The sequence below is a fragment of the Cyanistes caeruleus genome, chromosome 3, assembly GCF_971803275.1.
Source record: "Cyanistes caeruleus chromosome 3, bCyaCae1.hap1.1, whole genome shotgun sequence".
NCBI classification, from domain to species: Eukaryota; Metazoa; Chordata; class Aves; order Passeriformes; family Paridae; genus Cyanistes; species Cyanistes caeruleus.
Genome location: NC_141703.1, coordinates 18634777 through 18657640, shown reverse-complemented (window position 1 = coordinate 18657640; position 22864 = coordinate 18634777). Strand labels below are relative to the sequence as shown.

Here is a 22864-nt window from a genome sequence, read left to right as displayed (position 1 = left end):
TAGCTTTATAAAAGCTCATTCTTTGATCTTAGGAGTTGGGAAAATCAAAGATTTTTTTATTTTAGGCTTACAGCTTCTGAGTCTTCCACTTCTGTCTGAGTGGGGAAACTGGGGAGAGCAAATTCTGTGACTGATTTCAGGGGCTTGGGTCTGGTACAGGAACTCTCCCTTTGTTGCACAGTCAAAAAGCTCACAAATCTGAAGAGAATTGGAAGAATTTGTGTGGACTGAAATAGGAAGGTGAGATGTGAATTCAGAAAAGCTTGTGGGCTGTATGTGGAAAGGAGTTATAAGATAAAGGATAACTCCTTGTGCATGGACTGCTGCATGGGTGCAAGGAGAGGGAGCAGGACAGCAGATGGGCAGAGGGAGGGGCACAAGGCAGATGGAGAAAATCAGTTCAAAGATACAAAGAACTAGCTAGCTTCTAGATCCTTCCAATTCAAACCATTCTATGATTCCGTGATCTCAGCTGCCTCTGGTAGTTCCTTGCCTAGCTTTTCTGTCTGGTTCTTTTTTTAAATAGTCCCCTTTTTGATTTAGTTTAGTAGGCATGCAGGCAGACAAGAACACAAACAGGAAAACTAATGCTCATATAATATTATAGACAAGAAGGATTTTTTATCCTCCAAATTGTCATAGTGGTGTTACTGATTTACAACAGAAGCAGGAGAAATATTCTGTTTAGAAGAGTGTATGTTTTATGATTTTATTTTAACATTGGGAGGAGGATCTGGGGAACTAAAGGTGTGTCAGCCTGACATCGGTGCTAATGAAGGTCATAGAGCCAATCATCTTGAATGCCATCATGCAAGAAGTACAGGACAACCAGGGTATAATGCCTAGCTGGCATGGGTTTATGAAAAGGAGATCTTCCTTGACCAGCCTGGTCTCCTTCTGTGACAAAATGACCTGCTCATTGGATGAGGGAAAGGCTGTGGATGTTATCTATCAGAGTTTAGTAAAGCCTTTAACGTAATTCTCCTGTTTAGCCAGGAGAAGAGGTGGCTCAGGGAGACCTTATCACTCTACCACCACCTGAAAGGAGGCTACACTCAGTGGGAGTCAGTCTTTTCTCCCATGTAGAAAGTGACAGGATGAAAGGAAATGGACTGGAGTTGCACCAGAGGAGGTTTACATTAGAAATTAGGGAAAAAATTTCATTGAAAGAGTTGTCAAGCATTGTAACAGACTGCCCAGGGAAGTGGTGAAGTCACCATCCCTGGAATTGTTAAGAAAACATGTGGATATGGCACTTGAGGATATGTTTTAATGGTAAACATGATCATGGTGTTAGGTTGATAATTAGGCTTGATGATCTTAAAGTCTTTTCAACCTTAATTATTATATGATGCTATGGTTTCTTATGGTTGTATTTGTAAACCAATGATTTGAAGTTCAACTACTTTGTGCACATTGTGACTGAGATGGTCACCAATCATCACTTTGCCCATGAATCCCTCTGTTTCCAAACAACAAATCTAGGTGGGCATGTTTCCTAGTCAGTTCCCTTAATATCTCCACCAAGAAATCATCTCCAACATGCTTTGGGACTGCTTGTGTCCATTGTATGGTGTTCCTAACTGAGGTCTAAGAAGTTAAGATCACTCATAAGGACAAGGACAGCTGACCTAGAGATATTCCTTAATTTTTTATGGAATAATTCCTTAGTGTCATGGTCCCAGATGGGTGATTGATAGTATACTCCCACAACAACATGCATCTTTATCCTTCTCAGACTCTTAACCATGTCATCATCAACCCCTCCCTCATATAAAGAGCCATCCCCTGACTTGCCTGTCCTACCTATCCTTCCTGAAGAGTCTATAACTATGCTATAACACAAGAACAAAATGAATCAACAGTATTGTTTGGTAAAGAAAATTTCTTAAATGTAAGATCCTTTAACCCACATTACTTTGCACTTAAGTTGTTAATAACCCTGAAGTCTAGGGCCACATCATTATACCACAGTTTGCACCTGAGCACTACACAAAAGCCATACAATACATTTCATGCACTGTATCAGTTCAGTTGCTTTATATTTCAGACCTTTGATTCAAACTGCTGAATTATTTGTCTTCCTTGTGCACAAGTACTGTAAATAAAGCTCCAAAATTACTTGTGCCAAGAGGTTGCTTGTGCTTCTATTCTTTTGAAACTTTTTTTGCAGACTGTGGCCTGCATAGGTCAAATAGAGAAGAATGTAGGCATTGACTCTCATGCAAACCTTGTTCATATATCATCCTCTGGCTTTCTTGAATATAAGGATGAACTGTTAATCACATCATAATAAGATCATCCTTCTCTTTTTTATTATGGTCTGACAGAAGGGACACAACATTAAACTTCCTTGGGAGTCTGAGCTGCATTTCATGAGCAGTTGAATTTTGTATTTCTCAGATTGTTGGAAGCAAACCCACTCAACTGCATTTAACAGGATGAGATGGGGGAAGAGCAGAAGGGAAATTGCAGAACTAATCTTACTCTATGAGCTGCATTTTGTGCACCCAAAATGTTTATGAGGAGTTACAGGTGACTTCCAACAGCTCTGTGAAAAATGCGTCCATTTTGAGAGAATGGAAAGCCATGGGAACAGACAATGGTGAGGTGTTTGGTGTGTTGAATTCTCTATGCTCCCTGGTGCATGCCTGGATTCTGCTCTGAAGGTCTGACAGTTCAGCCTGGTGGGAAACATTCCTCTCTCAGCAGCATTCTTTTAGCTGATATTTGTCTGTAAACCTTTTTAAGCATTCCACTGCCCTAGTGCAAGTACACATTTCTGGCTTTCTTGGTAAGAGTATCTGATGTTTGTGGCCTTGCTGGCAGCTCTTGTCATAGACTCCTAGAGGTTTTAAAAGTCAAACACTCAGAGCCTTTTTCTGAGGCAGTGGACTGTGGGGAATGAAACCTGACAGTTTTCACTGTACAAGTCCCTCTCTCATTTTGTCAGGCTCTGTTGTCAGTGCTGGTCTCTCCTGTGCTGAGTGGTGGCTGCCCCTGTCTGGCAGCCAAGGCTGCACCCATCAGGGCTGGGTGGAGGATCAGGAGAGCAGCTTCCGAGCAGCTCTTGGGTAGAGGTAAAGCTCTTGGGTAGAGAAAAGCCAGGCTAATAAGTTAAGGAAAAAACAAAAAGGCAAATTGATGCGAAACTGATCACTCACCACCTCCTGGCAGCAGACCAGTGCCCAGCTAGCCTCTGAGTGATGGCTGCTTTAGCTAAATCCACCTCCTTCCACCTCTCCCCCCCAGTTTTATTGCTGGGCATGGAACCTTAATGACATGAGTTATGCCTTTAGTCATCTGGGCTCTGTCATTGTGGCTGTGCCCCCTCTCAGACTCTGGCTCACCCACAGCCTGCTCACTGGTGTGAGAAGGCCTTGAGGCTCTGCAAGTACCCCAACATAATGCTGGTGTGCATTCCACACTGCTCTGTCACCAGTCTGTACCGGGGTACCACAGGGCTGCTATGGAGAAAACAGGCCCCATCCCAGCCGGACCCAATGTGGTTGTTGTGAGTGATGAATGGGGTGTGATTGTGGATACTCATGTCTGTCTTTTCCAGGCCTGTGTTGTGCTATACTTGTAAGAAAACGTAAAAGAAGGCAACAAATAAAAGAAATTGTACAGAATAGGCAAATCATAGAGACTTGCTGAACTCCCTGCTTAGATTAGGTGTTGTGCCCCCGTGCCTGCACATAGATATCTGCTCTAATTAGTAGGATCCATAGTGGATGGCTTTCATCTGACACTAAAGGAAGAGCTCATTTTTTGCAGAATTATGATGGTGCTATATTGTAGTTACAATCAAAACATTTTTGATAGGCTATTATGATTAGTCTAACACATAAGTGATTATTATTAAAATTCCAGAGGATTTCTGCAAAACAAATTAACATAGTACAAGCTGTAAGTAGCATAATACAGAATTTATAATAAATTTTAACTTATAATTTTCAATCACTAAATCTTAATTTAATTTTTGATGCCTAGTGACTTGAACCCTGTGCATATCAAGTCAAATCTTAGTCCATGCTTTGCTCTGTCAATAACAATTATAATTAGACTCACAAAACATATATTAGAGTCACTCCCTGCATCCTCAGAGGATGCGAACAATGGTGGAGGCATCCCTGCTCCCTGGAGGTTGGTGGGTTTCACTGTCCAGCAGCAGCTCTGGTTCAAGTCCCCTCTTATGCCTCATAACTGGTTGGATCTCTAGACAAGGGGCTGCTGCAATTCACCTCCCTCTTCCATGGGTGCCTGGTAGGCCAGAAGGGTAGGGACAGTAAGGAGGGGAGCAGTCACCTGGTGCCCAGGAACCTCGAGGATGGGAGGGAGGAGAAAAAAACTCTTTGGGTTTTCTTCTGGGTTCACAGAACCTTCAGGGTCTGAAAATGAGGTGAAGGGCAATGAAGATGTGATCCACTCGGTGACAGGTGACGGCATTGTCATACTTGTGAATTGGCATTAAATAACTCCATGAGCAGGGGTTGAAGCAGGATGTACCATTGGCAGTGGCACGTATCAACACTTCACTTCTAGAGGGACTTTTCAAGGAAGGCAAGAATGAAGCATTTTCCACTGCCCCTCAGCTCTGAAGAGACCCCCTGTCCCACCAAGGCTTGCAGGGGTACAGTTCAGAGAACAGTGGTGTGAAAGCAAAGGGAAAATCTGGCTCCAGCTCCTGCCAGGGAGGAAGGTCACAGGGCTGGGAAGGAAAGCTTGCACCACTGTAAATGGCAGGGCTTTGGACTTGGTTAAACCAGTAAAAAGACTTAGAACATTATGCTATGATGTATCTGCAACTATATCTAGATACATGTAATATATACACTACAAAAAATACATTCCTGTTGCATATAAGTGTTTCCATGTGTAAATATACATACATAGAGGGGGACAAGAAATTAATCCATTGCAAGTGCAGTTCATGACATTAGAATCAAAATAATCTCTATTGAATAGTAGCCCTCACAGATAGAAATGTTATTCACAGGTTTCAAAAAGGCATTATCAAGGCCTAAAATAAATGAGAAAATTATGTCTCATGGTCTTTAGAACTCCATAAATTGATGGGCATGCATGTTTAATGTGAGCTGTGTTACAGTAGCTTGCCTGCCATAATCTTAAGCCTTTATTCAATATGGAGCTACTCTCCTGCTATGTGATTTGTTTGGGTCCACCAGTGTCTGAGTCCATGCTGTCCTGCAGGGGCTCTTCCAGTGCTCCCTCAGTGCTCTTGCCTGAACATGACTTCATAAACCATGGCAGGGTTACCTAAATGAACCATGAAAAAAGGCTAGCAATGTCATCACTAAGAAACAGGATTTGAGGATATCCCACTTACAATTGCCAAACTTCTTCTGAACCTGCCAGTTTTATGATTTTCCCCCAGTTTCTCCATTGCTGTGCACCATCACTTCCAGCATTACTGTCTTGGCACTTCTCCTCCTCATCATCCCTCAGAGAAAAGAAGGAATGATGTCTGTGGCTACTCTGTCTTTCCTGCCCTGAGGAAGGGGCAAGCAGAAGAGACACAGTTGCAGTGCTGGCCCTGGAGAGCTTGGAAAATAGCTCCATCTTATTTCAGCTGTTTCTGGATGTCTTCTGGCTCCTTTGCAAGTAACTCATTTTCAAAAACAAGAGTGCTGGGCACCTTTGCTTTGAGCAATGATTTTAACCTGTTATAAACCAAACTGTCAGTCCTGGTACTGAGGTAGTCTAGGGCAGCTTGAGCTTTCAGAAAAGGCAGTGTCTGTTTCTGTGGTATTAGTGGCTCCCTTGGCCACATCTCAGCACCCTGGGTAAGCTCTTAGCACAGATCTGTCTGCGTGTCCTCCCTCACCACACCCTGAGTGCTTCCTCTGCCCTTGTTAAAGGCAAATCTCCTCCAGTGCTGTCTTCTGTTTATTGCTTTGGTTATTTTTAGTCCCCGCAAACACATTTCTGCAACGACTATCAGCAACATCATTTTGAAAATTCAACTTACATATTTCAAAAGCTGAGCAATCTAATTGGCTTTCTTGAATCATTTTGTGGGAAAATTATGCCATGTTTCGCTGAACGCTGCATTAGCCATGAATAGATGGAGTTGTACCCTTATTCCTGACATGAGGGTCAGCACTTCAGAGAAAACACACTGCAGCAAGACTTTAAGACTGTAAATAAGCTACCAAGATTTAAAATAAACACAGTGGAATATTGATTTTGACAAATGAGATAAAGCAACCTCCTGTAGACAAAGGAAAGAAAAAAAGGAAATGCGAATTCACCAATCTGATTACAAGCCAACTTTCAACCAAACTTGTAGATGAAGAATTAAGACAATTAAGCACTTCTGCTTTATTTTCAACTATTTTCCTCACTCACAGTAGCCGTAATATACATTTGCTCTTACCAGTAGGTCCTCCCCTAACAAATAATGAAGCAGGAAGTACTTTTCTGCTTTCAGTTACTTTGTGTTTCAGGAGAGGCAAAAGAGATTTTGTGCAATTTCTGAGGGAAACTGAACTTTTAAAGTCAGTAAACCTGATTTTAAACCTAAACTCCCTGTGCCTCTAAAAAATCAAGTTACTGTCCAGAAGTCCTGGGCTTCTGAAAACTCCCCTCCATTTACCCTGCCCTCATCACTTCAAGGGAATTATTGCTGTATTTTGCTTACCACATTTCATAGATTAAAAAAATTAAGGAGGGCTCTACATTTTTCTAGCACTCAGCTTAAGCTGCAGTTTCACTTTACATAGAATTGAAACTCCTTGAGCCCTTAGCTGGTTAAGTTCCTAATGATAAAACAAAAAAAGATCACCCTGAGAGCAAAAGAAACTGCTAAGTGTCAGTACAGCTATTAAAATTTCCAGTTTGTAGCCATAGAATGTGAGGGAGCACCTGACAGAAATTACAGGGCTGGGTGACTGGATGTTGTGTTTTTGAAAACCTTCATGCAAGCAAAGTGGACACCAAGCATGCCATGTTCCAGTGACATGTACCAGGGACATGGGTGGTCACTTGAAGAAATCAGTCACAATCCAGCTTGTGCACACTCTTCTACATAGTTTTTACTTCTTTATGTTCATTTTCCCGTGCCCTTACCATTATCCTGTTTGTCTTGGTGTTGGTTCCCTTCCCCAAGTTCCTTTCACTTAACAGACATTTCTCCCAGACTTCTACATAAAATATTCAGCTTAAGAGATCTGTCTACTTATATTAGCACAAAGAGATTCTTAAAAACATCTGAAGCCTTGAAGCTATTAACTGGAGAAATAAATCCCAAATAATAATTATAAAAATTACTAAATTTCCATGTCAATTAACAGTTTTTGTCTCCATACAGCTTACAGTAAAAGAGAAAAAAGAAAAAGGAACTTGAGCTTCTGCAATCTTTGTGGATCACATGAATATTACACTTGTATAAAGCTTTTGTCTCCTAGCTGATTCATCTCATACTCTGTCATTAAGGATTTTGAAGTTGCCTTCCTTTGGTGTTGAGATGAAGAGAAAGAAGATACGGTGTAGATTACTGTTGTCTTGAGTGGGTTATGTCATGTTACATTCTCCTCTACACCTCAGCTGAACCACTGGAAACAACTTTGATGCTGTTCTCTTCTGCTCCAGTTTGTGGTCTCTTTCAGAATCCAATCTGTCAGACCTGGAAGCACAAAGAATATGGTATGGTATACTTTTTGGATTTGCTCTTAGACATTTTTGACTGGGACTGTTGTGAAAGATTTTCAAGAACATATTCTGCTTTTCTGTTTTCTAAATGGTCCAGTTTACTGTTATGGCTAGAAGCTGCAGGGCATTATAAAAGGAAAGGATTTATCTGTATTCCTATACTTCAGAATTAGCATAAAATATTTTCTACTTGCTGTAACTTATCAGGTGTTTCTCTAACCTTTCCCCCATGAACAAATATATGGAACTGCAGCAGAAAACCTTCCTTCAGAAACATATAGCTGTACTGCTGCTGAATATTTGAAGAACACCCTAAATCATTAAGGGGTTTATACACATGCCAGTTAAGATCAGTATATTAGTTCTTTTTGAACTTCTTATGAAGCCAAGCATAGACCACAGAGAAAAGAACAGCTCACCATACTCTAGCTGTACCTTTTAAGCAAGCCTCTCTTTGAAAGGACATTGCACAAGGCAACATTGCTTTTTGGTCTTATTTAGTAGTCTTTTTGTTTGTTTCTGGTACTATAATGGATGCAAGGTTTTACACATGCAAACAGCCAGATACAGCACCAGAATGTAAATCTTTACAGTTCAAATAGCTAATGCATTTAAAAGATTATCAGGAAAGGGAAGAATATACAAAGAAATGAAGCACAAAGAGGTAGGCTAGCTCTGCAACAACACTTAGGTCCCTGAAAAAACTGAAATATGTGAGAAACTTACAAACATATTCATGGAGACTTTCAAAACCCAGATACTTTGCACCTAGTTCCAGGCACCTAAATGTGCAGCATTAATCTCTGGTATGTAGTAAGCCAGAGCTTTCTACATCTTCAGAGCCAAGCAGCCACTGGAGAGGGATCTCTCAGTCTATCTCTCCCTTCCTTCCCCCCTTCCTCTCTTCAATGTCAGTGCAGCCTAGGTTAATGATAATAAAATGAGAAAATCGGGTAAGCACCTAAAATTAAGGGTCTGAGTGTACAATTAAGGGCTGTGTACAAGTTCATGTAAAAAGTTTGTATCTTCAATCTCAACTGCAATCATACCTTGCCCATGGCATGCTCTAATGCTTGGACAGTGTTTATTTTGGTTTATCACATCTTTAAAGGTTGAATCTAATTAGCTTTTCTTCCTGTTGCATTAAGTGTGTAGCAATTTGGCATAAAATAACCTCCCTTGCTTTCCAGCTGGTCCTCAGAAATCAGAGGGGCTGGGTGTGTATGAACTTAATTTCTGATTTGAGCCAATTTAGTACTACTAAGTCTAGTCGGGTTCCAGATACTGTTTCAGATGCAACAATAATCTGATTTTCACTGCAATCCTCATCTCATTCATGAACAGATTCACCGGTTGTGAGTATTACTGATTCATCACTGTAAGTGTGGTTTAGTTCAATAAGAATTTACATGAACACAGATTCACCAATAGTGTAATTTATTGGATAATTGATAAATGCACTAGTCTTGCAACATACAAATGTACGGTGCTATCTAAGTGGTCCCAGTGCAAATCTTACCAAAGAAGCACCCCTAGTTTTGTGAAGTGAGAGAAATAACTCCATTGACTCGTCAGTAAAATGATTGTATTCTTGTTTTCTGCCAATGAACATTTAAAATACCAATTTATACTTTTGGGAGAAGTGGAAGCAAGACTGTGGTCAAATATTCTGTTACTGTTGTTATTTATGGGGGACAGAGAGCAGCAGCATATATGTAAATGAGGGACATCAAGATAAACAAAGAGATTACAAAACTTTGCGTCTTGTACAAGGAAAGTACAGAATTGTGACACTTTAGCATTACTTCCTCTTCAACCTGGCTGAGGGTAAAAGGGTTACCCATTTCTGCCCGATATTGTATCACACTTCAGCACACCATCATGCCCAGTGTAATCCCTTAGCCACAAGGTTTCCCTTGGAAAACCCTTTACCACATATGTAACACCATATCTCATGCCTGCAGGCCTCATTCCTACACCTTCCTTGTTTTAAAGGAAGAAAAGCTGCTGGACTTGGATGTGCAGTGGCTGCCAGTATTGCCCTCTGTGACTGCAGGTTCTGTGTCCATGGCTGGTGATAGCCAGCATCCACAATCTGCTCTGCTGTGCATCTTCAGATGCACATTAAAGGGTACCCATATAATATTGAAACATGTCTCGCAGTGCAGAGAGCCTGCATGGTTTCATTAGCAATGCTCTGCTATGCTCCATGGGCACTTGCCTTGGCTAATGTTCCTGGACCAAAGTTCCATTTCTCTGCAATAAAAGATGGAGATAGGCAGTTGCTGGGACATTATGGGCCATTTGGTTTGCCTAGAAAGTCAGTTTTTTCATTAGTCTCATAACATTCTTTAATAGCACATAAAATGCTGTGTCCACTGGGAAAAAAAGGAAAGGAAAAACCAGCATATGCTTCCTGAAACTTATAATCCTACCTGCAAATCAATTTGTGGTCAGTGTGAAACAAGAACCCAAATTTAGCAGTTGTTGTTTATACCAGTGTCCTTTATACCAGTGTACGGATGAAATACTTTCATTGCATTAAACTAATACGTCCATATTTCTTTGATTTTAGGTACCTTGTGCAAAGATGTCAAATGCATTGCCGTTTATCTTGCTCTTCATATTCCCAATGCTGCTGTCTGGGGCTTGGTTTCCCAAAACTTTACCCTGTGATGTTAAATCTTCAGAAGGTGCTGTGACAGTGGACTGCACTGACCGGCGCCTTACAGAAGTCCCCAGAGGGATCCCTGGAAATGCTACCAACCTTACGCTGAGTATTAATCATATTCCCCATATCTACCCAACATCCTTCAATCATCTTGAAAACCTCGAGGAGATTGACTTCAGATGCAACTGTGTGCCTGTCAAACTGGGGCCCAAAAATCATGTGTGCACCAGCCCACTGAAAATCGAGAATGGTAGTTTTGCTGCCTTGACAAGATTGAAGGCATTGTACCTGGATGCAAACCAGCTGGCAGAAGTACCCCGAGGTCTTCCTGCTGCTTTAAGCCTGCTGAGTCTGGAAGCAAACAGTATCTTTTCTATCCAAAAAGCCAGCTTCTCGGAGCTAGGGAACATAGAGGTGCTGTATCTTGGACAGAACTGTTACTACCGCAATCCATGCAATGTTTCATTTGAAATTGAGAAGACAGCCTTTCTGGGGCTGAAAAAGTTAACAGTACTATCCCTGAAGTCCAACAACTTAACACAAATTCCTCCCAATTTGTCATCTACTTTAAAGGAATTGTATATTTACAACAACATGATTCAAGAGATTCAAGAGCACGATTTAAGTGGTCTTCCCAACCTAGAAATTCTCGACCTAAGTGGCAATTGCCCACGTTGCTATAATGCCCCATATCCCTGCATTCCCTGTCCCAAGAGCTCGATTCAGATACATTCAAATGCTTTTTATTCTTTGGAAAAATTAAGAATTTTGCGGCTTCACAGTAACTCTCTACAGAGCATACCCAGCAGCTGGTTTAAAAACTTCAGGAATCTCAAAGAACTTGACCTCTCCCAAAATTTCCTCCTGAAGGAGATTGGAGATGCTCAATTTCTGACATTTATTCCCAGCCTTGTACAGCTTGATCTGTCCTTTAATTTTGAACTGAAGGTGTATTCTCCCTTCTTGAATCTTTCTGAGACATTTTCTACACTCTCTAACCTGGAAATCCTGAGACTCAAGGGTTATGTCTTTAAAGAACTGAGGGCACAAGATCTATATCCACTGCTCAGTCTTAAGAATCTAACCATGTTGGATCTCGGGACTAATTTTATAAAAATTGCAAACCTAACTGTGTTTGATGAATTCCCAGCTCTTAAGTTCATTGATCTCTCAGTGAATAAAATTTCTCCTTCTTCAGGGGAAGGCAACCTCTATGGATTTTGCTCTAATCCTGCCATTTCAGTTGAGCAATATAACAGACAAGTACAACAAGAGATGCATTATTTTAGATATGATGTGTATGAGCGAAGTTGTCGTTCCAAAGACAAAGAGGATTCTTCTTACCAGTCTTTAGTTAAGGAAGATTGCCTTAACTATGGAAAAACACTGGATTTAAGCAGAAACAATGTATTTTTTGTTAACCCCTCTGACTTTCAGGGGCTTAGCTCCCTGAAATGTCTTAACTTGTCAGATAATGCAATAAGTCAAACTTTGAATGGAAGTGAATTCTTTTACTTGTCTGGATTGAAATATCTGGATTTTTCTAACAACAGGGTCGATTTGTTATACCAAACTGCTTTCAAAGAACTAAAATATTTAGAAATTCTAGATCTGAGCAATAACAACTATTACTTTCTGGCAGAAGGTGTTACTCACGTGCTAAGTTTTATGAAAAACCTACCCCATTTGAGGAAGCTGATGATGAATGACAATGATATTTCCAGCACTATTGATACAGGAATGGAAAGTCAATCTCTTCGAATTTTAGAATTCAGAGGAAATCACTTAGATGCTCTCTGGAAGGATGGTAATGATAGATACTTGTCATTCTTCAAGAATCTGACCAGCCTGGAAGAACTGGATATTTCCTTCAACTCACTCAGCTTTTTGCCTCATAGCGTTTTTGAAAAAATGCCTCCCAGTCTCAAGGTGCTCAACTTAACGAATAATCAGCTGAAGAGTTTCATCTGGGGAAACCTCCCCTCTCTGAAGAACCTGGTAACTCTGGACCTGAGCAATAACCTTCTGACTAACGTTCCCCGAGAACTGTCCAACTGCACTTCATCGCTGCGGGAACTGATCCTGCGAAACAATCGCATTCACGTGCTAACCAAACATTTTCTCAGGGGTGCTTTTGAACTGAGATACTTGGACCTCAGCTCAAACAAGATTGAAATAATTAAGAGATCTAGCTTCCCGGAAAATGTCATTAACAACCTGAAGATGCTGCTTTTGCACGGCAATCCCTTTAAGTGTAACTGTGAGGCTGTGTGGTTTGTCTGGTGGATCAACCGGACGCAGGTGACCATTCCTCTTCTGGCCACGGACGTCACCTGTGCTGGCCCAGGGGCACATAAGGGAAGGAGCGTGGTTTTCCTGGACCTGTACACCTGTGAGCTGGACACGTCCTATTTGATCCTGTACGCTCTGTCAACTTCAGCCATCCTCGGCCTGCTGGTGTTCACCGTGATGAGCCATCTCTACTTCTGGGATGTGTGGTACAGCTACCATTACTGCGCTGCCAAGCTGAAGGGCTATCAGCGCTTGTCGTCACCAGCCGCTTGCTACGATGCCTTTATTGCCTATGACAGTGAAGATCCTGCTGTGAACGAGTGGGTGCTGCAAGAACTGGTGGAAAGGCTGGAAAACCAAAAAGCCAGGCAGTTCAATTTATGCCTGGAAGGAAGGGACTGGCTCCCAGGACAGCCGGTCTTTGACAACCTTTCCCAGAGCATTCAGCTGAGCAAAAAGACCATATTTGTGCTGACCAACAGGTATATTAAAAGTGGCCGCTTCAAGACAACATTTTATATGGCTCATCAGCGCCTTCTAGACGAAAAAATGGATGTCATTATCTTGATATTTCTTGAGAAGGTTTTGCAGCAGTCCCGCTATGTCCGTCTGAGGAAGAGGCTGTGCAGAAGTTCAGTCCTGGAATGGCCAACTAATCCTCAGTCTCAGCCCTACTTCTGGCAGTGCCTGAAAAATGCCATAGCTACGAGCAATTCTCTGGCTTACAACAAACTGCTCCAAGAAACTGTTTAGGTCTTCTCTCCCTGTAAATATTGTTATGATGCACAAGAACAAAATATCCTGAACAAAAGATATGGAACTGCATTTGCAGAAACTGTGTAAGCACAGAAGATATATATACCTCTTTGATTTTATTCCCCAAAATGATAGGCACAATTACTTTGCAATCAAATGATTTGGAGAGAAACCTTTTCCAGAACAGGTGTTTTGTTGACATGCACCTTGCTTTGCACTGATCACTGCACAGCAAGTAAAGATGCTGAAATGGTATCTGTAGGTTCTGTAGGGCTTGCAGACTGCTTTGTGAAAGCAAGGCAGGGGAGCAGGACAGCAGAGAAGTAGAGGAATAGGTACAAGGCAGGTGGAGAAAATCAAGTAAACCAAGGAGGAAATGAGAATAGACAAAGAAAGGCAGATAAAAATAAAAAAAGAGAAAGTGGAAATGGTGGTAAGAAAGGAGGAACATGCAGCTATACTAGAGCATGGCGGAAGTTCAGAAGGAGCTACTGCTGATTTCCAAATAAAATTTTCACGTTACGTTTCATCTGCCTCCCAGGCTGTTTGCTGAGCTGGATCCTCCTTGAAGACTTTAGGGCTTCTCTCTAATGTTATGCTATCAGTTTGAAGACCTTTTCCACCCAAGCCCTGAGTGATGACCCTTTCTGTATCAGCTGTCTCTTAGCTGCTCTAGCCTGGGCTGTGGCCTGAGGACATACCATTTTCTCCAGAAAAAAATTTAGACAGAATTTGTAAGTGCAAAGCATGTAAGATCAGGTCACACTAGGAAAGCACTTTTCCCAGTTTCCTTAGTCCTCCTTCATTTCCTTGTTCCCCAGGCAGATGCTTCTCCCACAGCAGCTGATGGAGTACTACTAAACTCTTGAGGTAGGAATGGGTCAGACTAGGGAAATCCTGCAAAAGTGAAGAAACTAAACCTGTGCCTGTTCCCCACTCTGTTTCACAGTACAGACTCATTGAACACATGAGAGTATTTCAAGTGAAACCTTTTGTAATGGCAGCCTAAACCTCTGGGTATGACATAGGCAGGTTCTCTGCCTGATGTGATGATATCTGATTTGGGAGAAGCAGCACATTTTCACCTTGCTGGGTGCTTCTGTCTGCACCAGTCTGGGTAGCTTCTCCCCTCTTGTGCAAAGTTCTTTTTTTTTCTGGCAACCAGTCTTAGTGACATCTCTGGCTGATGTTGTCAATGTTAATTGCTTTAAACTTGTTTATTTCAGATGCCACCTGCATTTCCTCACATAAGTGTTCTGACTGGTCCTTTCCTTCAGCAACAAGACAAAAAAACAAAGAAACACAAGAAAAGAAACTTCATATAATAATATTACAGATAAGAAGGGCTTTTCCCCCTCAATTTTTCAGGACATTTTTATTGATTGGATACAAAAGTAGGAAAAAGATGAGGACCTGGTGAAAAACTGGGAGTTTTACAGTTGTATTTTAATAATGTGTATTTCTGGTGGTTTTGTTTGTAAGCCTAAACAATCTGTATCTTTAAATATGATAACATGAGCTGTAATGTGACTCTCTCCATAAGGTGATACTTGAAACAGGAACCTCTATCCCACAGTTACTCGCACACCATCTCCTTCTGCCTCCCTACAAAATGTCTATTTGGAGCAGATCCGCTTTCTCGGCCTCACTGACAAGGGCAGGAACACCAGGTCACTTAGCCTTTCTGAGGTTGAGAGGAGAGGTATTTTATCCTCTTTCATTAAGAAGCATGCACAGGATGGGTATGATGAGTAGCAATGAGTATAAATTGATACAGGTACTAAGTGAGGTGACCAGGAAAGGTATCCTCCTTGATCTGTTACTTGCTAAAAAGAAGGTCTCATGAATGAATTGGTGATTGGTGGACATTTTGGCCCATGAAGCATTGAATTTAAAATATCTTGTGACAGGAGGAAAATAGCCAGCAAAATTCTGAAAGTGGGAAGAACAGACTTGAGGCTGCTCAGGGAAGTAGTTTGTAAGGCCCCTTGGGAAAATGGTTTTGAAGATGCTGGGATCTACCAGTGTGGTCAAAATTTAAACACCACTTCCTCGGCGCATGGGAGCATGTAATTCCAAAATGCTGGAAGTCAAACTGGTGAGGCAGAAGGCTGGCTTGGCTGACTAGGGATCTTTCTCTGAAGCTAAGGCGGACAAAAGAAAGTGTATGGCCAGTGAAAGCAAGGTTGAGTGACCTGGGAGGATGCTGTGGTTTAAGCCCAACTGCAGCTAAGCACCACACAGTCAGTCACTTCTCCACACCCTGGTGGGATGGGGAGGAGAATCAGAAAAGAAACATAACACTTGCAGGTTGAGATAAGAGCAATTTAGTAGTTGAAATGAAGAAAAATATAATATTACAACAACAACAAAAACAGTAAGAAAAGAGGAGGAGAGAGAGACCATGAGTGACAAGTGATGCATAGCTCACCACCTGCTTACTGATGCACAACCCATCTCCAAACCACAATCCTTTTCTGTGTTATTCCACCAGTTTACATACCGACATGTATGCATGACATTCTCTGGCACAAGATATCGCTTTGGCCAGTTCAGGTCAGCTATGTCCTCTCACAGCTCCTTGTGCACTTTCCTCTGGCAGAGCTTGGAGCTTGCTTGCCTGGTTGGTGTAGCTGTGCCCAAACTACAAGGCACTGAAGAGTCCTGAGGTTTCTGTACATCAGGGTGTTGTGATGGTGTAGCTTGTGATTTGGTGTGAGGTCAGTTAGGAGGAGGAGCTATGGATTTTTGGCCAATTTAAAAATGGACTTCTGAAGCTTCATTTATAAGTCTATGTGTCATTGTCCTTTAGAGGCGAGATCATAGACACATTTTATTAATATCTAATGTAGGAGTTTAAGCGGGATGCAAGATTCAATTATTTTAATTGCAACCCAAAAGTAGGATTTTTCTCCATTAGCTCTGTAGGTATTTGCATTGAGAACACTTGCTGTAAGGCAAGGTGGCTGCTGCTCCAGGCTAACATGTGCAGCAAGTTAGTCTTGAATAACCACATCACGTGGACATCAAAATATCTGAAGTACTATAAACACTCACTGTTATGACCAAAGATGTTCTGCATCTATTGCTACTTCCTTAGAAAAATTGTAACAGACCGTGGCTAGACCTGGTATGTAGCCTATGTGGCCTGGAAGACCACACATGGAATGGAAGAAACAGAAAGAGGATAAGTGAAGAAGAATATTGGTGAATTAATTGAATTTTTACCATTCTTGTGGAACTGACAAAAAAAAAAAAAAAGGTGCTATTTACATTACTGCCATTAGTGTGGCACAAAAGTAGTAATCACTGAAAGTTGGTAAGAAGCATCTATATTTACAGCACAGATTTATATGACTGTAAATCCCATCTGATCTCTTTAATCTCTCTGTTTTTAAGAACTGACATATGAGAAACTTGTAGGTGCCTCCCCTGTGAGAAAAATTTATATTTGAAGGGACTTCTGAAATCAAAGCAGGTCTGATTTCAACATAGCTTGTTTAGTCTCTTGTTCTGCAATAAAACTGGAGTGCTATGTAGCAAACATGATATCCCATAAACTTTATAACAGCATCTTTAAAAATACACTGTGTAGTAGATCACACTGGGGGGCCAAATAAGCCCTCTAAAACAGAGAACCTGTTTTTTGTCTTCTGAATAACCCTGCCTTTTCATTTCCTCAATCTTGTTATGAAAGTATCTGTCTGTAGAAATTAACCCTATGATAGGTTATTCATTTGAAAAAAAATTTGCCACAGGCCAAATTTCTCCATATACTATGAAGAAGATAATTTTGGTTATAATTACTCAACTTCACTGACAGTCTGTGGAAGTCAATTTCCTAATTTGGGAAGACAGATTGTGTGTCCAAAGACAAAAGACATACATGTTAATCCATCATTATCTCTAGAAGTATATGTGACAAAAATAAAGCACAGTCAAATAATTTCTACTAAATCCATATGCTGCTGCTGAAATGGAAAAGGAAATCTGGATATCTGTTGTGGTGCATTGTTGTTCATTACGTTTGATTCAGTTACCTTCTGTATGGTTAAATTGTACCCTGCCTTGTTAATACTTTAGTCCCACTTGTGCCTCCTACCCCAGTTGCCAATCCACCCTGACACCTGGCCCTCGCTCCCAAATGTTGCCTCCCATTAAATTGTCAATCCTCCCTTGTGCCAACCCCCTGCCTGGACCGCCCCCTTTGGAATTCCCTTATTCCTCCAAGCCCCATTGGCCCATGTGTCCCACTCTCCTCCCCTTGTGTTCCCCATTGGTTTATGTATTGTGTAACCCCGCCTTGTGCTCCTCCCCTAGGTCTTCCCTATTTGTTTATTATTTGTACACTCCCCTTGCTCCTCCCCCACACATAAATTGCTGTACCCCAATATCTTTTGTCTTTCATCCCTGGAACCTTCAAGAGAATAAATCCCTCTTGGAAGCCACATGGAAGAGCTCTCCCTCGTCCTTGTTCCTGCCCTCGACGCTGGACAGCTTGTGCTGTAGAGCATAAGCCCTAAGCTGCCCTGCTTTCCAGGAGCAGCCCACGCTCGGCCCGGTGCCGGGAGCTGGCTGGGGAAAAATCCAGCACCACGTCAGATATCCAACTTTGAAAAGCAACCTGCGTGCCTTCCTTAGTTAATGAGCTCTTAGAGGTCATTATACATGGGATTATTTAATTAAAAAATAGCCAAAATAGAGAATCAAGTGTGTACCTGGTGAGAAATTTTTAATTTGGGTGTGTAAAGTATGAGACAGTAGGAAGGCCTGCTAAGTTCTGAAAACAAAGTGGTTAGGTGGGTTTCTTTGGTGGGACAGTATCTTTGTTCAAGATATTCAGTCCTGAACTAAAGAAGTGTACCAGAATAGCCACTGATCAAAATCCATGGCCTTATCTCTCTTTGTTTTCTTTCTTTTATTGTTTCTGCATACTGCTAAGGGCAATATTTTGAGCAAAAGAATCTCTAGGTAACTGGAGCTTTTTTTAAAGAGAAACACATATAAAATCAAAACCGTCCTTGCAGTTGAGAATTCAGAAACATAAAAGGAAATAAAGTTTACATCTTTTTCTAGCAATGACATTATTGTAAGAGTGATAATAGATTTATGTAATTCTGGAAAAGCTGGCAAGCTGTAAAATGGAAGGTTTCCCCTTTTGGTTTCTAAATATTTTTCTGAGTATTTTCTTTCATTTTGCAAGCTAAGTTCTAGTCACACTGTCTTAGCTATGTTGTTTATCTATGTCACATTCCCCATAGTAATATCTGCAACTCTGGTATCATATATCTTATCAGTATTTTATTAAGATTCCACAAGAGTGAGAAGGTCTGGAAGTATGTGTTGCTTAAAAACACACATGCCCAGTCTTGTATTTTCCTGCAGACAGAGTAGTTTTCAAATAAAAATTAAGCTGTAAATAAGTCCTTTGTGAATATGACTTCTTTTCTTGACATAATTTTTTTATCCTTTTGCTTTGCTAACTGAATAAATAATTGAAATCTAATTTTCAACTGATCTCCCACAGTGACAAATTGCTTTTATTGTAGAACAAAGGAAAATTTCCTGAAACATAGAACAAGAGAAGTTTAAACTTATATTCTTATTAGCTGGTTTGCAGATGATTCTTTGCCACAATTTACCCAGAATATTTGAAGTCCATATGTCCATATGGAAGGATGATACTCATACAAGATTATGCTCTTAAACATTGCAGCCGAATCCTGCATTCTGTTCATAATAAAATTTCTTAACCTTATTACTTTGGTCTAAGACTTACTTTTAGTTCTAGTATTAACTCAGGAAAAACAATCACTAAGCCATTGTGTCACAAGCTTTTGCTTGTCTATCCTGAACTTCTATTCATGATGCAAAAGAAAGAACCTCCAAAGTAAGAATTTTATTGACCCTTGCTCCATTGGGAAAAGAAATGTCAAAGTCTTTCCATACTTCCCTGTAGTTTCTCACCCTGCATGTTCCTCTCAGAAGTTCCACAGCATCACTGTGACAGTGTGCTTTAGTGTCCTAAATCCCACCTCAGGCAGCAGTGGCATCAGCTCATCAAAATCCCAGAGCTTGACTCTTTGTCTTTGAAAAATCAACCAGAAATTTGGGCTACTGCAAGAAGCAGAAAAGACGTATAGTCTGTACTTACACACCAGTGTGTCAAAGAGGTGATGAAAAAGGGAGCAAAAGCTCGTGGCTTTAGCTTCCACCCCTGTAATATCAACAAAACCACTTTTCTGTTGTTTTACCCTGGATATCTTTCGCAATTCCACACAAGACCCATTTTAACATCTGGCATGAGAAAAGAAGAAGCCCCTTGTGTGGATGACCATCTTGGGTTTTTGGTTTTGATGTACGCCTCAACTGGATCTGAAAAGAGAGATGGAAGAGTGAGGGTGCTGGCATGGATTGTAGGTTGACTTGTTGACTCAGCCCAGCGAGCTCTGGGAGAGGGACACACTGAACTTTGAAGGATAACTTGAAGTTTTCCAAAGATTGGACAAACATGTCCTTGAATAAGGAATAAATTATGAGATTACTTCAGTTGCGTAATACTTATCTTCCACCCCACATATCCTATTTTTTCACTTGTTCCAAGTAAGAAAATGAATCATGTTACAAGCATGGGCAATGTTTTGTAAACACATTTTTAACGGGCAGCATCAATGTGTATAGGTTGCTCCTCCAACACAGTTGCCTCAGGCATTTAAAGAGTAAATCAAAGACGACAGGTTCCCTCTCAGTGCTGCTTCCTCTCAGATGCTCTTCGGCTTCTGATGGATGACTGTGAATGAAACCCTGCTTTCATGCAAGATCCAGTCCCAGAAACTGCCTGGCAGAAATGCCAATTTTCTGGATTACAAACGTATTTGGGTTTGAATTGTCTTGAGACTGAGATGGTTGTATGTGTGTATATGTGTGGGCTCTGAGGTGTGATAGGCATCCTCTCTGGCTCTATCCCTGGTCCCAGAAATGCTGCTGTCAGGGGGGGCAGCTCTGTAGGGAAAGAGGAGCAAGCAATTCTGCAAAGAGGAGGCCAAGCTAAGACCTTCTGATGCTCTCCTCTTTGATCAGAGACTCTAATCCCACAGCTGTTACATGTATTCATATTGTATACATGTCTGTGTATATATGAATATATACATATAGATGCGTAAAAAAAATCTTCCTCTTTAAAAAAACAAGCAAAACAAAACAAGAATAATTTTAATGTCATGGACCACAGCAGGTTTCTGCAAACAAACCTGGTTTCAAATTTTTGTCAACAGGATACAAAACTAATTAATAAATCTCACAGAAAGACTATGGTTTATATATTGAAAGGAAATAAAAAAACAAAACCTCAAGAAACAGCACTTCTAACGCAAGCTACATAGATAACTAGCTCCAAAGAAAGAGGAGTCTAAGAGCACAAAAGACACGCATTTTCTCTAAGCCATTTCTGTTGTTAAGAAGAAGAAAAATTAATTGACAATTCCAGTCTGGCACTGTTCTTAAAAATTTTCATGTATTAGTAATTTTACATACAGTGAATGATTACTAATGTATAATAAAAAAATATTTCATTCTCTTGGCTAGGTCAGTTCTTCTTTTCAAAAACAAAACTAAAAGCTCTCCTTTTCTAGTGTCTCATGGAAGGGCACTTCAAACTAATGTGGGTGATAACAGGACTGGAGGAGCGACAAGGGAGACGAGCAGATGCTCCATTTGCCCACTGTGTGGGCAGCAGATCTGCAAGCCAAAATTTAGAAAGAGAAGCTCAGAGTGCTAAAACCCAAATCCTGCCACAAGTAGCTCCCTCTTAACCAGGAGGAGCCAGGCTGTCCCCAGGGAGTTCCAGGAGAGATACCTTTCCTTCAGTATGATCCTGCACTGAGGGCTGGGGGAATGGTGCTAGAAAAGGATAGTGTCAATGCCTCCACCTCGTCCAGCTCTCCAGTTTAGACTGTCCTTTCACGAGACAACCTGCTGCAGACTCACAAATGCTCTCTAATGTTGTTTACTTGGGAAAAATAAAGTTCACAACTTAAGCTCAAAGATTGTCACCAGGAGAGGTCTTCAGCCAATGTATAGATTAAATTCAATTTTCTCAAGCTTAAAAATGTTGAAGGAATTACATCTTAATGGCAATGATTAATAGAGACAGTACCTAGAGGCCTTCCACCTGCTTTACCCAATTAGGGCTCATGCCCATCAGTATCTTTTCCATTACAACACCTTCTTAGTCTTGAAGGAAGTTGGTGAGGGTTGAACTGGGACTTCAGTGAACGCTATGGAAAATATCTTCCTGCAGAATTTAGGGCTGTCCTGCTCTCACTCACCTGACCATGTTGTCACTGTCCCCCACTAACCTGACCCGGGTGTGAGCCTCCATATCTCTGCAGTACCTTGATCGGAGTCAGAAAGCCTCAATTGCACTTCTCCACTTGAACTTTGCTCTGGAAAATCTCATATTCAAGTACATCCTAAAAAAAGAAGACTTAATTCAGACTCCACAAAATATCTGCTGCATACTCTCAAAAACTGCCAGAGCTGTGAGTCAATCCCTCCTGCATCTGATTTCCTCAGGCAGGTCATAGCCTCTGGAGAGGTTGTACAGAATTCATCTGCTCTGGAAGAGCAGGATTTATCTTCTAATTACCAGAGGCAAATGGTATTGAAACCATTCTCAACACTTACAATCCATAAAATCATTGTATGTAGAGGAAGTTACCATTTTTGTTATAAGATATGATATATGTCATATTTCAAAGAGCAGACCAAAGAATGTACAAACTTCTATTGACTCTTAAAATGCTAAATGTTCTTGATAACATGTCCAAACTTTAGAAAAGCTGGCATGTCTGTTTTTGAGTAATTTTATAACCTTGTAGATCTATCATTGAAAGAAAATTAGATGTTTGCACAAAGTAAACTGTATTTTTTCTTAAATATATGAGGAAAAGGCAATTTGACAGATTACGCTTCCAGCTGAAAGTGGAAAACCAAGTATCATGCATCACTAACATGTTCTGATCAGAGTTTCTGCAGTCAGTTCTCTTCTGAAATGTAGAAATGGTGCTGGAAATAGATCTTCAATCACATTAGTGACACTGTGGGTAAGAGCTCATAGCAATGAGCTTGGGGATCACATTAGTTCTGATCCAGAGCAGTTCTGTACATGGAGTTCTTCTTTAACCATCACAGATTTAAGCTTTTTTAATCCAAATTATGTCTTCTTTGCAAGCTAATCATGCACCACTACACTTGCTTTCTTTTTTATCATCCTTCTCCTCTCTGCAATGCTATTGTACAATACCTGGCTTCTGTTTCTTCGTTTTTGATACCATTTTCCTTTTAATATTTTTTATGCCTAATTCAGACATTTTCCAGTCACATACCCTTAAAAAAACCCAATAAAAAAAAATCAAAAAGTAAACAAACAAAAAAATTACAAAACAAAACCAAAAGCCAACCCAACACAAG

General features: G+C 40.8%; 1 protein-coding gene across 2 annotated transcripts; it reads left to right on the top strand.

Moving 5' to 3' along the window:
• The first annotated feature begins 7375 nt into the window (after positions 1–7375).
• On the top strand, positions 7376–15768 carry LOC111931053 (toll-like receptor 7). Of its 2 annotated transcripts, none has more exons than XM_023929387.2 (2): positions 7376–7668; positions 10250–15768. In XM_023929387.2, the coding sequence occupies exons 1-2, from the start codon at positions 7666–7668 to the stop codon at positions 13388–13390; spliced, it is 3144 nt and encodes a 1047-aa protein (XP_023785155.2). In that variant the 5' UTR covers positions 7376–7665; the 3' UTR covers positions 13391–15768. The 2 variants fall into 2 exon arrangements, with proteins under 2 accessions (XP_023785155.2, XP_086736207.1); XM_086880081.1 differs by having other exon boundaries at positions 7487–7673.
• The last annotated feature ends 7096 nt before the right edge of the window (positions 15769–22864 follow it).

Coding starts and splice junctions, on each gene's coding strand:
- LOC111931053 (XM_086880081.1), top strand. CDS start 7,539: ATGTCATGTTACATTCTCCTCTACACCTCAGCTGAACCACTGGAAACA. Junction 7,674..10,249: donor AGCACAAAGAATATGGTATG/GTATACTTTTTG, acceptor CTTTGATTTTAG/GTACCTTGTGCAAAGATGTC.